General features: G+C 42.9%; 1 protein-coding gene across 1 annotated transcript in view; it reads right to left on the bottom strand.

Moving 5' to 3' along the window:
- Positions 1 to 247: 247 nt before the first annotated feature.
- DUSP10 (dual specificity phosphatase 10) overlaps positions 248 to 14844 on the bottom strand; it is a 33010-nt gene continuing 18413 nt past the window's right edge. Inside the window, exons 3-4 of the mRNA XM_059717727.1 lie at positions 4729 to 5097; positions 248 to 1547 (exon numbers count right to left, since the gene is read on the bottom strand). Coding sequence (XP_059573710.1) covers positions 1282 to 1547; positions 4729 to 5097 — 635 coding nt within the window. The 3' untranslated portion in view covers positions 248 to 1281. The remainder of the gene's footprint in view (positions 1548 to 4728; positions 5098 to 14844) is intronic.

Below are 14844 nucleotides of genomic sequence, written 5' to 3'. Positions count from 1 at the left end.
GTTTAGTTCAGTCAGACTGCTTAGAATTTGAAGGAGTCTTAAGATAAAAAATGGTTGAAGAGAGCGAAGAACAAGAGGGAAAAATAAATAAAGTACATACCACCAGTAGAAGTTAGGAAGAGAACACTTAAAAGAAGAAAAGATAAAGTTAGGGATACCTGTTTTATCCAAATAAAACTGCAAAAGCAAACAACCCATCCCACAGAAAGCAAACAGAAAATTATTAAAGAAATAAAAAGGACACACGTTTTCCAAAAGAATTTTCATTTTTATAATCAAATTTTTTTTTTTTACATAGACAACTGAAACACACCAATATCTTGTGCGAAAAAATATCTTAAATAAACTTTGCTTGTTCTTGATTTTTGTACATTCTGATATACACATGTAACAAGGTTTATGGCACTGGAACCAGAATCAAATCATAAAAAGGAAAAAAAAATGCTTTCATTTATTCCTTCTGAACAAGCTGGCCACTGTTGCACTATTAGACTTTAAAAATTATTTCTTGTCTATTATTATTATTATTGGGCAGCCAGCTCTAATTGTTTTGCACACTCAAAATAAACCCCAAATTATTATTGCACAAGAAGCCAGTGAAGGCATATGGCATAGAATGGTCAAAGTCCCTTGCTGTTAAAACCCCTTGCACCCAAAAATAGAAAAATAGAACCAGAACATGAAACACGCCAAATAAAAGTTTTTTTTCCTTTAGTTTCTGCCAGGAGCGTGAAAAGTGGCTTGCAGACTTTTTAAGCTGCTTTGATCTCGTTTCCACCAGTGAGCATTTTGTTTTGTGATCATTAGCAAACCCTTTGCAGAATCAAGGCCCACATTTCACTGACAGTCTTTTCTGCTTTGTTTTGGCTGTTTGTACTTTGTCTTAAATGTAGCTTTCTTCAGTCTATGAACCTGCACAGACTACTTAGCCATAAACTCTACAAGTAGCTGAAAAAAGGAAGGGGGGGGGGAAAAGCCCAGGGTTTTGTTTTTTCCTGTTGTATTGATTTAAAAATTGTTTTGTTGTGAAGCCTCCCTGCTATGTCAGTTTCTGGGAAGGGAATCTCATTGGCATTCCATCCTGTGTAGTGAAGTTCTTGGACTTGTTTAAAAACCTTTCTTTACAAAAAAGGTTTTTATTCACAAAGTTTGCAACCCAAAAAAAAAAAAAAAAAGGAACCCAGAAGCTAAAAAGAAAAAACCCAACCCACTCCCCCAACTCCCAAATCAAGTGAAGAATACGATAATCTCTTTATTAAATGCCTCTTCTTAGCTTCACTGTCACACTACAGTCTCTACCCCAATCAACTTTGGTGTAAGAATTCGTGGTGTAACTCCATTATTTAGATCTTCCTCAAATTCCAGTAGCTGCCCCATAAAGTTAAGGTTGGGAGAAATGATTGGTCGTTTGCCTTTGACAAATTTATAGGCATCTGTCATGGTCATCCGTGTGTGCTTCATTAAGTACGCTATGACTATGGTGGCAGAGCGGGACACGCCGGCTTGGCAATGAATGAGGAGGCCTTTTCCACACTGGTGAGCTTCCTCTGGAAACAGAAACAGAAAGACAGAAGTAACGTGTTTGCTAGAAAGGTGGTTCCATCGGGGGGGATTTTTTTATTTTATTTCGCTTTTAAAATTAAAGAAAAAAGTCTTAATGCAACGTACAATAAACTGAAAAAGATTTATCAGCGAAAAATCTAATTTCTCAGCTACAAAAGCCAGAGATTTAAAATAATAACAGAATGTAAATTGGAGTAAAAATGATGCCATACCACACCATACTTTCTGAATTTCATTTTGGCCAGCCAGAGTTTCATATTTATTTAAGTCTATGTCTTATCTAATTTACGCTTCCAGAGGCACAAGGTTGCAATGGTTATATCGTGGGAGCTTCAAGGGAATAGTCATTGAGGAAATAGCCTGGTCTTTGGTCAAGGCCCAAAAGTGGGAAGTAACATATCTGTTGTTCAGTTTGTATCTTTGGCACAACTGGCTAGGCCCAGAGGTTAAACTTCTAGTCTAAACTTCGAGTGGCTACTGTCATTCAAGAGAGGGAGTTGCAAGACATTCATTATTAATTGTTATATGTTTAACAATATTATTCTGGGAAAGATTTCTACCAATTCACATTTTAAATGAATTTTAACTAAAGATGTGCTTTGCAATCTCTCTAAAAAAGCAGCTTTATGTCCATTAGGCATAAGGGGAAGTTTTAGATAAGGTAAATAACTCATTTGTGTTGCTCAAAAAGTCTGGCCAAGGCAGTGAAAGAACATAGAAATTCTGGCTCCTTGCTCTTTGCTACAGGACAGCTATGTTTCAACTTCTCCAGTGCCCAGCCATATTTTTAATCACTTACAGCAGTAGTTAGAAATTATTTGCTCTAAGTAATTATATCCGGTTTGAGCACAATACAAAACACTAGCCAATATTCCTTCTCAATAAAGTGTTTTACAAAGGAAAAAATATCAGTGATAAAGAAACTTTGACTCTTAATGTTAAGTAGAATAGCAAAGCACACAGAATTTGGAGAGAGGCCAGTTCCAGAAACTACCTCAATGTGCCACACTACCATACAATCCATACATGAACATTTTTGAAAGACAGAGCACCAAAGAAAAAAAGAAACTAGACTCCAGCACATCATTGCCCTTCCGGCACGAGGCATTCAAGTTTCCTTCTGCCCTTGGATTAAGTTATAAACCTCAGAGGTCATATGGATGATGAAGACAGAACTTTTCCCCCTCAAGAATGTGAGTGCATATAAACACTTCTGATATAGATTTTGCATACTATCTTGACCCAGCTTCTCTTCTAATTCAAAGGGATAAAAACAAAGCTTTCTTCTTCTCTCATGCTCAAATGAGTGAGGGGAGTACCTCCCCTCACTCTTGCCAAAGAAGCCAACTTAGCTTTCCCACTCATACTGTAATCAAATCTCAGAGAAGCCAATTTAGTGAAGAAGAGCACAAGACAGTAATTTGTCATGTATGACCAGTTCTGGCTTATTGCTGTGCTGTGCAGCCATGCACACAGAGACAGCTATGTTTCAGTATCCTCACTACACTACTTTTATGACTGGTCTACCTGAGCTTCAGCTAGTAAAACGGGAAAAAGACTTGGCAAATTAGCCTATTGAATGCATAACCCACTATTGTTTGGTGAAGGGGAGGGAAGGGGTAGTGATCCTGAGCATCTATGGGAAAAGCTGTTAGAGAAGCTTTTACTAAAAGAATTCCATCACAGCTAATTACATTCCACCTATTTATTTATATTGCTTATAATGATGTAACCATTCTTTGAGCCTTTTGATGCAGCTACACTTTCATCTTAATTAAAGCAGTACAGTTGGAATACAGAGTTGATGAGAAATTCTCCACTAGCATTAGTATTGCCATGACGCAAGGCATATTTAAGTGGTTTCAGTGGAATACATCCTGACACTGGATACCAACACTGTGCCAACAATGGCAGAGCCCCAGTAAAGCCAATGTGAGAATGAATGTCAGAGGTGCTGAACACCCAAACACCAATACAGATAATGTAAATGGTAGGTGTCTGGCACTTCTGAGAAGCAGGTCTTAGTGCAGGGGGGCACCTTAGCCAATCTAATTGCTCCTACTGAAGTTAGTCCAAGCGATCGGTACCAAGATCAGCCTAGCCACACAAAAAAGCCATAGTGGTACTGTGCTACCCTGTATATTTCACTCAGATTTCTGGGGGTATAACCCATGGTTCCTTGTGCTGTAATAAGCTAATATGCTCTGTGATTCTTGTCCAGGAAATTGTGGGAGAGCGTGTCTGTCCTTTAAGGCACTGTAAAAAGAACTGTGAGACTCACTACTCAAGTGATTTAGCCTGTGTCCCTACTGTAAAGTAGTCTAAGTGAAAGTCTAAGTGAAAGCGGCAACTGGGCTCTGACACATCTCTAAACTATGCCAGCTATCCTGAGCTGAAAGCTCTGCTAAACTTCAAGGTTTGTGTGTGGGCAAGGAGAGACATTATGACTTGGAGCCTACTTAAATTGCAGTGAGATCAAGGGTTTTTTGTGGCCTGCTTGCAGTGTGCAGACCTGATTTCATGGGTTTTGTGGCAGCCCCACCCCTCACTGATGATTGGCAGAGGGGCCCTGATGGCCCCACCCCTCGCCAATGACTGGTGCTGAAAAACTTTCACTTTCTAGACTGGCATCTTCACTTATTCTGTGTTACTAGCTCAGCCTCTCAGTAGCTCTCACTCAAATGATGTGCTTTATGGCTGCAGTGATTGCTGTGCTCTCTTTGTATTCTGGTATGCATGTTTTAGGTCAATTCCATGGGAAATCACAGCCAATGCTGTTTTTCAAAGTGATCATAGAAACTGCCATTTTTGGTGGCTTTGCAAAAACCACAAAACCAATATTTAAGTAGGTCCCTAATTATGGCAATGTCTGGGTAAAAAATCTGAGCTAACACTGAAGTGAAGATATACCCAAGCAGGTGCTTCATTGCCAAGTCAGAGGTGCCTGCATTTCGGTGATGAGTAATATACAAGTATATATAACTAAGAAGGACTTTGTACCATAGTACTAGAGTCAGTGGAAGCTACAACCTCTCAGCATTTCTGACAACCAAAAAAAGTTTAGCAGGCTTTAATGAGCCTTCTGGGACATTAGCTCTGCACTAAATTCATTGAAGATGTTTAAACAAGTATAACAAGGATAATCACCAGACAAAAATTGGTTACCTATGAATTCAAAAGCCTCTTCAAAGTACTGCCTTAGATTCTGCTTGTTGCTGTCAGTGGCTGGCAGCCGCTTGTAGTTGAACATGCCTTTCTCATAATGATAGAGGGGGAGATGGGTGGTAACATTGATTATGTATCCTATGTTCATCCTCTGCATCTTTTCCAAGTCCTGAGCATCATGCTCATTGCCAAGGAAGAGGAAGGGTAAGATGGGGGTCAGCTCAGCATTCTCTATGTCTGGGGTGGTAGGGATGGACTGAGGTAGTGTGGCTGCCACTGCCGATGCTCCTCCTCCTTCTGGGCATTCTTGAAGTTGGAGGGAGTTATCACAGAGGTTTTCATGGTTCTGTTTAAAACTGCTGAGTCCACCTGGTAAGAAGAGAGAGAGAGATTGAGTAGAGGTTTCAGTTGGGGGCTCCGAAGAACTTATTACTTGTAGGTCTTTGCATAGATTTGTTCAACATTATGCTACAATTGAGGCTAGATCTCATCAAAGCAAGCTTTTATGGAAGAGTAGTAGAGGTGCTAAATTCCCCTCATTACTAGCACATCCCTTGTTGCAACACCAAATGCAGTTGTACTTTTGCTAGCAGCTATTGCAATTCATGCACCGATTTTTCCTGGCGTAGACAAGGCCAGCACTGACAGAAGCATGCAAATTGGTACATGTGCTCCTACAACATCAGTACACCATCACTATGACACAGCAGGAATCTGAGTATTGTGGGGTAAGAACAAGGAAGTAGTTCACTAAACAAAACGTTATTGTAATCATTTTAAAAATTGCTTTAAAAAGTAGCACCCAGCAAATTAAACATTTTGCTGAAAGACTTATGGAAGTCTTTCAACTTTATCTATTTGAGACCACTGCTGATTTACTCAGAGAAGGGCAGCCCCACAGGGCACCTATATAGCATAACATTTTCACTAGGGAAAAGTCAACAGACAGAGAAGGATGTAATCCCTTAATATTTCACGCTGGGAAATAGCACAATTTTTTTTGCAAGCATATTCTCATAACTACCACAACTAAGGAGCTTGCTTAACCCACAGCAAACAGCCCCACTTTTTCTGCCTAGATTAGTTGGAAATATTCAACAAAATGCGTTAATATTTAGGAAATTAAATAAAGGGGTGGGGAAATATTTTTTTTCAACTGTCCTTTCCCTCTGCCTCCAGTTATAATTTAGGATTTTAAAGCAGTACTTTTTTTTTTCTTCAAGAGGATAGCTGAACAAAACACTAGACCAAGAAGCAGACGTAGGCTTTTTTTTTTTTTTAACTTCTTTCTACACCTCATTCATAATTACATCAGCTTCAGGCTCCCCACCTGCCTGGTTTCCATAGCAATTACACAAAGACATACAATGACATCAGCTGGCATGACATCAGCTCTTTGAGTGCAAACAATACAAGAAGAACTACTTTGTTTAAGGCCTTTGGTACAACTGTGTTCTTGAGAGCCAATGATGTAATGCTAACAGGTGGCTCAGGCCTGCTTTTGCCTAGCAGAGAGAGAGATACAATGCTCTCTCTTCTGTCTGCTTGTAAGATTATATGTTTATGTTTTACTAAAGCCATACGGAGCAACGTACCATATTTTGAAACAATCAGCATGTTTAGATTCAAATGCACTTAGATAAATGTGAGCCAATGAAAAATAAAATTTCAGAGCAAAAAATATGCAAAGTTTATGAGAAAGAGCTGTGCTAGCCAAAATAAATATTTAACGTGTCATCATCCTGCTAAGGTTATTGCTTTTTTTAAAAAGCTATTTGTCTACTTAATGCTCAGAAAACACTTTTGTAATTCTCTACTGAGGAAAGTTTTAAAATATAGAAGCCCAAGCATACAGTTATGTAGGCTTTGGATCAGATCCATAAGATTTATGTACCTAAAAGTTAGATACCCCAATGCTTAGCATTTAGGTACCTGGCTTCCAGAGAGGAATCCAGGAATATAGATACTGGAAAAAGAGCTGATGCCAAACCCACATCTCCCAGGACCGTGCTCTAACCACCAAACTCTACATTGTTCTCCTGAAACAATCCAGGACAGGTGAGGTCTTGAAGTCCCTAAATCTCTAAACTAAAGGTAAAGATAGAGCAAGAATCACTATTCTGTTCTAAACCTTTCAGTTCTAGAAAAGATTGGGAGGGAAGGCACTAGACAAGAGAATCATGGGTTTGAAACCAAATATTTGCATCTAAACTTTCCACCCTTAGGTTGGATTCAAATCCTTCTTAATCCATGTAAGACAGTGGGTCTTAACCTTGTTAGACTCAAGGCACCCCTCAGAAAATGCCATCTCTTAACTTTAATTCTTTTTTTTACTACTACGACTACTAAAGTAACTCAGAATAAAGAACTCAGAAAAACCACAACAGGTCAGAATGTTTTTGACAATATGGATTCTTATTTGAAATCTCTGGGTTTACCCTGTGAATCAAGGTGTAGGTGTTTGTACAATTATCATTCTTAATATCTTGAGGCACCCCACGGCATCCTTAAAAGTACCCCAGGGTGCCAGAGCACCCTGGTTGCAAGCTACCTTGGCCAAAAGGATGCAAGTCGCACAAGTGGTTACACCAACTGGATTATAACCCAACCTGAAATCCCATCTCATTAGCAATTCTCTATTTTCAGGTTTCGGGGTCAGTATAGACAAGTAATTGATTAAAAAGAGCATTTAGCAATAGCAGCTAAAACATGGTAGGCCCTTTCCAATCATGATTCCAAAGAACATGGAATCTTAACACAACTGAAAAATGCTCTAAGGGTTTGTACGTGACATTTCCTTTCGTTTTTAAAGTAGATGTAGGTTGAGGCAGAAGCCCATTGCCTTTACTGTTCAAAAGCAGGGCTGTTAATGCAAGTGGTGGATACTAGGATGATGGAACAGAGGGAAGGTGTGAGATGTGGTGAAGAGCTACAAGGGAGTTCTGGAGAAGACTTCCCACTCTACCCTCATTCCCTACCCACCAAGTTGTGTTCCCTCCTTCTGATCCCCTGACCTTCCTTGCTGGTAGGGACATTCTGGGTCAGCCAGCAGCTGTTAGGGCCACCTCTTCCTCCTGCTCTATGTTGGTGTGGATCCAGCAGGTAGAAGCAGATAGTAGAGGATCAATGACAACTTCATTGTCTGAAATTCCTGCCACAGCAGCACCTGATGGCTAGGAGCAGGACATTCAGGGCAACCCCAATGTTCCAGCAGAGCTGCCAGGAAGCATGCAGTTGGGATTGCCAAATATGTTGATGTCATCTTAGATGCCCAACACTTGTTATCCTTTCCAGTGGGACACACAGTGTACTACAGCTCCTTTTCCAGCTCCTCACTGATTAGATAGGCACAGGCATGGGAGAAAGGGGGCAGACAGCAGGGGGTAGGCACAGGCACCAAGGGGCAGACAGCAGGGAGGCACATGGCGGGGAGGGAGAGGGGGGACAGGTACAGGCATTAGGGGGGCAAGGGGCAGGGGAGCAAAGGGCATAGGCTTGGCCCTTCTCCCCTGCCACTGTTTTTCCCCACCATAGCTATAGGGTGGGGTGGGGTGGGAGGGATTTAAAACAACCCTCCACTAATTAGATTCTGTACGTGGAAATTATATTTATATGTTTCCATGTATAGAATTTAATTATTGGGGGTCATTTTAAATTCAAAGTCATCTTGAATTCAAGTAAATACAATATTTCATAGCTGCAAACACCGCGTTGGACAATCATATTGTACATACTTACCGCATGTGATGAAGGCTATAATTCCACTTTATCATAATCTGATGCAACCACTTCATACAAATATATATGTGGGATTGTGTAAGAAAATGCATACACTTCTGTTTCTAAGTAGCTGAGCACTCCAACATCCACCTGAAGTCAACAGGATCTTCAGATGCTCAGTATCTCAGGAAACCCAAGCTACTTTTTTATGAAGACTGGAATCAAGCAAGTGACACTTCATGACAGACAGCCCAGCCTGTATTCCGTATAGCAAGACAATTCAGAAGCCACAGTATTCTTAGTAGTCATTGATGCAAGCAGCCAGAGATATCTGTGCAGTTATCACTACATCTGATGTATTCTCCAGAAGCTGCCTGACACGTTCTACTCTACTAACTGTGCCAGAACAGCTAGTAAGTCAACAAAACTCAAATTGTCTCTTAAGTATTTCAAAATTTTTATAGAGCTAAATGGTGTGACTCACATCAAGTCAGCACCCTGCCCTCCAGCTGTGCCAATGAGTTTCTTCAGTGTTTCACAAGGAAGATCCTCCTCTTTAAACGTTTATCAAAATGCTGCTCTCATCACCACAAAGCTGTTTCTGGACAACAGGTGAATACCAGTTTCCACTTTCTGAACCATCCACTGAGGATCCTTTCAGTGGCAGAACAACAACAGGTACAGGTAGATCAAAGGAGATAGGAGCCAGAGAAGCTTTTCAATTAGAAAAAGCATTATGGTCTGAGTTGTAGGTATGATACGCACATTGAGTGGGTCTAGATCAGCTGCTGTCATCACCAGGGCAGGATCAGCATTACATGGAGCAGACATGCACAATATGGTGGATATATGTTGATCTGATTTTAGTCGAAGCTCTGTAATGCTTTTGCTGGTAGAAGCACCTTGAGACTGAAGAAGGAAAATGCTCTGCGGAAAATGCTATGGAACCTGCCTTAACTGGTTAGTATTTGGCAGCTGTCGCCACTTTGTACCTGTGCTCTCTGTCAAAATAATATAGACGAACAAATATTTGTTGCTGATCCATAGCGGCTGCATATCTTTAAGTTTAATAGGTACTGCATGTTCCTGGTGAATTTACGAATAGGAACATATTTTGATACAAGACAGACTGATGACATGCTATCCACAATTAGATGGAACATGCAATCCCCTAGTGACAGACAGACCTTTTACATTTCCTTCAAAACTATCCGATAGATGCCTCAGTCCGTTCATCCTACTAAATTATGAGACAAAATTTCATGCATATGTTGTTTATATTTCCTTTCCTGATCTAACTTAGCAGTTCTGCTTGAAATGGAATTGTAGGGTATCAAGAAATGAAAAGATTACTTAGCTAAAGGCTTAATGATAAAAATCTCATTTAACAGCTAAATGGAAGCCTTCATTCAGGTACCAGCGCACCAAATCCAGCATATAGATGCAACTCTTGCAATCTCTAATTTATCAAATTCAAGTTGGTGACTTCTTGGGCACCAGAGAAGCAATAAGAAATGTAAATGAATATGTACAGATTGTTTTAAGAGGATGCTTTGGATTTGTGCAAGTACAGGCTGTTCCTTTAAATGTGTGACCTCATTTATTTACATTAGTGCAGAAAGCACTGCCAGAAGCAACAGCTGATGACAGCCTCATGTATTTTTCCACTAAGACAACAATTAAACTGCTTCTGTGTTATTATTACTGAGTAGATGACTGTATGTCAAGTTGATTCAAAGTGTAAAATGCCTCAAGGTTAAGTCAAATGGACTTAAAATATAAAATATATTAACGTTGTAGGACAGATATTGTGCTGCTTATTTTGGTCTGTCTACACTATAGCTGAAATCCCACCAATATCAACATGTTCCCAAACCTGTGTGGAAAAGCTTTAATCTTCTCCTGTCCCAAGAACTGAATCAGAAAAGCTTTTCCAAAAGTCATTCACAGTGCTATGACATGGGATATTTCTACAGAGCACAATGCAGTGCTAGGAACTTGCTTGGGAACCAAAAGCATAATTATTTGAGTTTAGCAAAGGGGACATACTGATCCTCTCATCAAGGCTAGTCCTGGTGAAACACTGCATCAGTGTGTCTATACTGCTGCTGTTACCTGAGCTAGCTCAGATATCTCCTCATGGCATTACATTCTGCTGTATCAACATACCTTCACTTCTCAAAACTTTCCATGATCAGGGTCAGATGGGCTGAGTTCTATTTTTAATAAAGGTACATGGGTTTAGGACTGCTTACTAGCTTCAGCCTGGAAAGGACCAAACCCAGATGCCAAGAATTGTCCACAGTGCCCCTTGAGGTCTGTATAATAAAGCAAGGATACAATATGAGCTCCATGGTGTAACAAATAACAACTACATGTGAACTAAATGTAGTTAAGTGCTCTGTTGCTACATATAGCATCAATGGAAAAAACACGCTCATCTTCATAACCACTGTACTTCCTCTCAGTTCTGGTTTTCATTTCCTTCTTTTTCTCATTGGCTTGTTCTACACACAGCAAGTACCCTAATTTCACTAAATTGAGTCAAATCCCATGTGCTGACCTCTCTAAAATTGGTTTAACACTGGCTAAAATGGATTGAGCTTAATTAGCTAACAAACCAAATGAAGTTCAATTAATTTTAATCACTTAGATCAGGTCTACATTAGAGTGCTTTATCAGTACAGGAACACCAGTCCACCATACAAGAAAAATGCTTCTAGTGTAGATGCAACTTACACTGACAAAGCTATTTCATGTGAACAGCTTTTTCCAGCTCCTCTTCTTTCCCCCAGCTAAAACAAGGCATTTGACAGAAGTGTACTTTTGCCAGTAGTTCTGCTTTGTCTACATTAGAGGAGGGAAGGGTTGCTGGTCCAGCTATGAGATTTGGGGAGTATGCCACTTCATGTCTCTTCCCATCTTAGCTGCATCAGCAGAAACCTATAATACATGTGAGGCCTTAAACTAGTAAGAGCATTTATGCAAGGGAAATTAACAAATTATTTCCCCCCACCCCAGCAGACCAGCCATTTTAGTCTCATTCATTCATCAAGCTGCATTTCTTGCTTTAGGGTGCTCACAGCTTCTCTCCCCACCCCATCCATTAAGATGATTAAATATCATTATTAACTATTTCACTGCTAAAGTCTCATCAGAATTTAGGGCTGACGCTCTACTGTCCAACTGCAAAACAAGGAAGACAACACAGCTGAAACTTCCTACACATAAACCAGGTAGAATCTTCACTGCCCTGAAGGCTCGAAGTTGGAAGGATTCCCCTCCACCCCATTGAAGCCTTTGATCCTACAAAACCTGATACAGCTGGAGCTGGCATGACAGATTCAAGCAGTCCAGACCAGATCCAGGCTACAGGGCCAGCTTTATCCACCATTGCCACATACAGTTTTAGAAACATGCTAATGCTGCCTTTCCTACCACTTTTCAATGTACTGCTGGCTAGGGATGTGTGAAGCTTTGGTAGCTGGTTCAATTCGAGGAGATTCAGTCTGATTCAGTGGCTGAGTCTCCGAATCTGAATTGGGAGACAGACCCATTAAAGATCCAAATTGAATCGGACAGATTCAGCACAGATTCGGAGACTCGGCCATAGACTAAACAGGCAGCAGTACTCGAGGACGCTGGACACAACTGCCTCCAGCTGGTAAGTCTGTGGTGGTGGGCAGAGGGGAGAAGGGGCATGGCATGGGGCAGATCAATGCCCCCACAGTGAGGGAGGGATTGGGGCTGGGACAAGCTGCCCAGCTGGGGAGGGGGGCTCCCGCCACTGTGTGCTGCCACGTGCTGCCAGTCCAGGAGGGCATGGGAGTGGGCATGTGCCCCCAGATCTGTGCGGGGTGGGCTGGGCCAGGCGGCGCTCTGGGAGGCTAGCCCCAGCCATCCACCACTGGGCTGTGCTCTGCAGGGCTGGGCGCATGGAGCCAGGGCTGCGCTCAGGGCGCCCCAGCCACAGCCCAGAGTGTAGTCCTGGCTCCGCCCATCCCACAGAGTGCAGTGGAGTGGGGGCTATGGGGGGTTGCAGCCACCCTAAAATTCCCCATAGCCCTTGCTGCTGGCCCCTCCCCAATCCAGGTGCATGTGCCCACCACCATGCCTTGCCACTGCTTGCCCAGCCAGGGCACAGCAGGGTGAAGCTGCAGCTTGTCCAGGAGCCTTGGGGAGGCAGCGCAGTGGCACCATCCCATGCCTCCCTGCCCCAGCTGGGCGAGCAGCGGGAGAGCATAGCCCTTTCTCCCAGTGCCTTCTGCCTGGAGAGACCTGCACCTGCATTATGCCTCCTACCCCTGCCCCAGCTGGACAAGCGGCAGCAGGGCATAGCCCCTGCTCCCAGTGCTGCCATGCCTACATCCTGCGCCCTCCCGCCCCGGCTGGACAAGTGGCAGCAGGGCAGAGCCCCTGCTCCCAGTGCCTTCCACTGCCAGTCCAGAGCGCAGCCAAACTCACCTCACCCTGCACAGATTCAGGGGCACATGCCTACTCCCATGCCCTCCTGGACCAGTGGCACAGTGGCAGGAGCCCTCCTCCCCAGCTGGGCAGCTTTCCCAGCTCCAGCCCCAGCCCCAATCCCTCCCTCGTTGTGGGGGCATTGATCTGCCCCCCACCCCCCACGCCCCTTCCCTCCCCACTCTGCCCACCGCAACAGACTTACCAGCTGTAGGCAGCTGTATCCAGCGTGGTTAAGGTCTGCTGCCTGTTTAGTCTAAGACCGAATCTCTAAATCGGCACTGAATCTTCGGATCCGAATCGGACAAATGGAATCAGGACAATGATTCAAATCACCAAATTGAATCACTGTCCCACCAAATCAGAATTGAATACTTGCCGCTTTGCACAGGCCTACTGCTGGCACAAAACAGTTCAGTGCCAGAATCATCCAAGAGAAAGGCACTGTAAGGTGGATAGAGTAAGGAGAGTGGTGACAGAGGCAGTGTACAGAAGCCTTCACTGTACCCCAATGTTGTCAACAGTGGCACTATTTACTTTTGTCCTAGCCCTCTCTTCAAACTGTACTGGGCCAACCTTAATCTTCACAGCTGAGGAGCAAGACATCATGCTTAATTACAGCTATTGCTAACACAGTTTAATTCACGGCTTGAACAGAACGCTTGTGTTACGGACACAACCTTTTCAGTTTGAGGTACAAATATTAAAAAAAACAAACAAACAGGTAAGGGGACACGGTCAATATAGAGGTCAGTTCCCCATCTCAGTCTACACCCTTTGCTGTACTCTAGCATCCCCAGCAGAGGCAGACCTTCTGATTCCCACCTGAGCAGCTGGTAAGGGGCTGCTATGGAAGGGAGGGAGAGAGCAGCCAGTGCCAGGACAAAGTCTGAGAGATGTAAAGGGACATTTGTTCTCATATTCCTCTCCCTTCACCTCTTCTGTGCAGTCATAGGGAGGGCAGCCCTTGCTTGGTTGCTTCCTGGGTTTGAGGTAGAGCCAAACAAACTCCTCTCCTGCTATCTCTGGGGCTTTTACATCCTGGGAACGGAAGAGGCAATGGGACAGTCAGACTCTTTCTTTCTTCCCCAGCAATGCAGCAAGCAGACATCAAGGGAACTGCTCAGTGGTTAGAGCAGTGGTTCTTAACCTCTTTAGAATTAAGGCACCCCTCCATAACTTCTAGGAATTGAGCAGCACCCAATTTCAAAAACTCACATTTATCACAGTGCTTACCTCCTTGCAGAGGAGCTAAGTGGGGGCAAGCGAACAACTGGGCAGGGTTGCAGACCTAAGCCTGCACCGTGGCACCCTGGTTGAGAATCACTGAGCTCAAGCAAGGAAGGGACAACACTTCATGATATGGCTCCAGGCTCACAGAACACCTGTTCCCGTGAGGCTGTAGCAGAAGCTGGTGGGGAAACCTGTCACCTACACCAATTCAAAACACTTCCATGTAGAAGTGAGCTCAAAATTAGGTCCAACTGACAATATTCTTGATGGGAGAAACCCACCAGACAGGATTTAGCAGGGAACATAGCTACATTGACACTCCTGCTTATTTTAAGCACTACTGTTTATCCTATTACTGAAGCCCCGTCCAGCAGCGAGTGCTCTTCAGAGCGGAATTCTTTACCTCATTTGCCATCCCTTCTATATACTTCACTGTATCATATTTGCCTGTGAACTCTGCCCAGTGTTTGGGGGACAGAAGAAAGCCGTGAGTGATGTAGGCTCCTCTATCCGTGCTTGTTTTTACATTGGTTACTAACAAATTGGATAGGTTAGCTCTCTAGTCCCACAAGTATTTTTCTCACCTACCAAGGTCTGCCTGCAGCAGGTTCAAAACAGCCTTTAGCAGGTTTTCTGCCCTTCCATGAACTGCATAAGTGTCAGACTGGCCAGGAAAGATTAAGTTTTTTTAAAAATTAA

Source organism: Alligator mississippiensis, chromosome 1 (genome assembly GCF_030867095.1).
Source record: "Alligator mississippiensis isolate rAllMis1 chromosome 1, rAllMis1, whole genome shotgun sequence".
NCBI classification, from domain to species: domain Eukaryota; kingdom Metazoa; phylum Chordata; order Crocodylia; family Alligatoridae; genus Alligator; species Alligator mississippiensis.
This window is presented reverse-complemented; position numbering and strand designations above follow the sequence as displayed.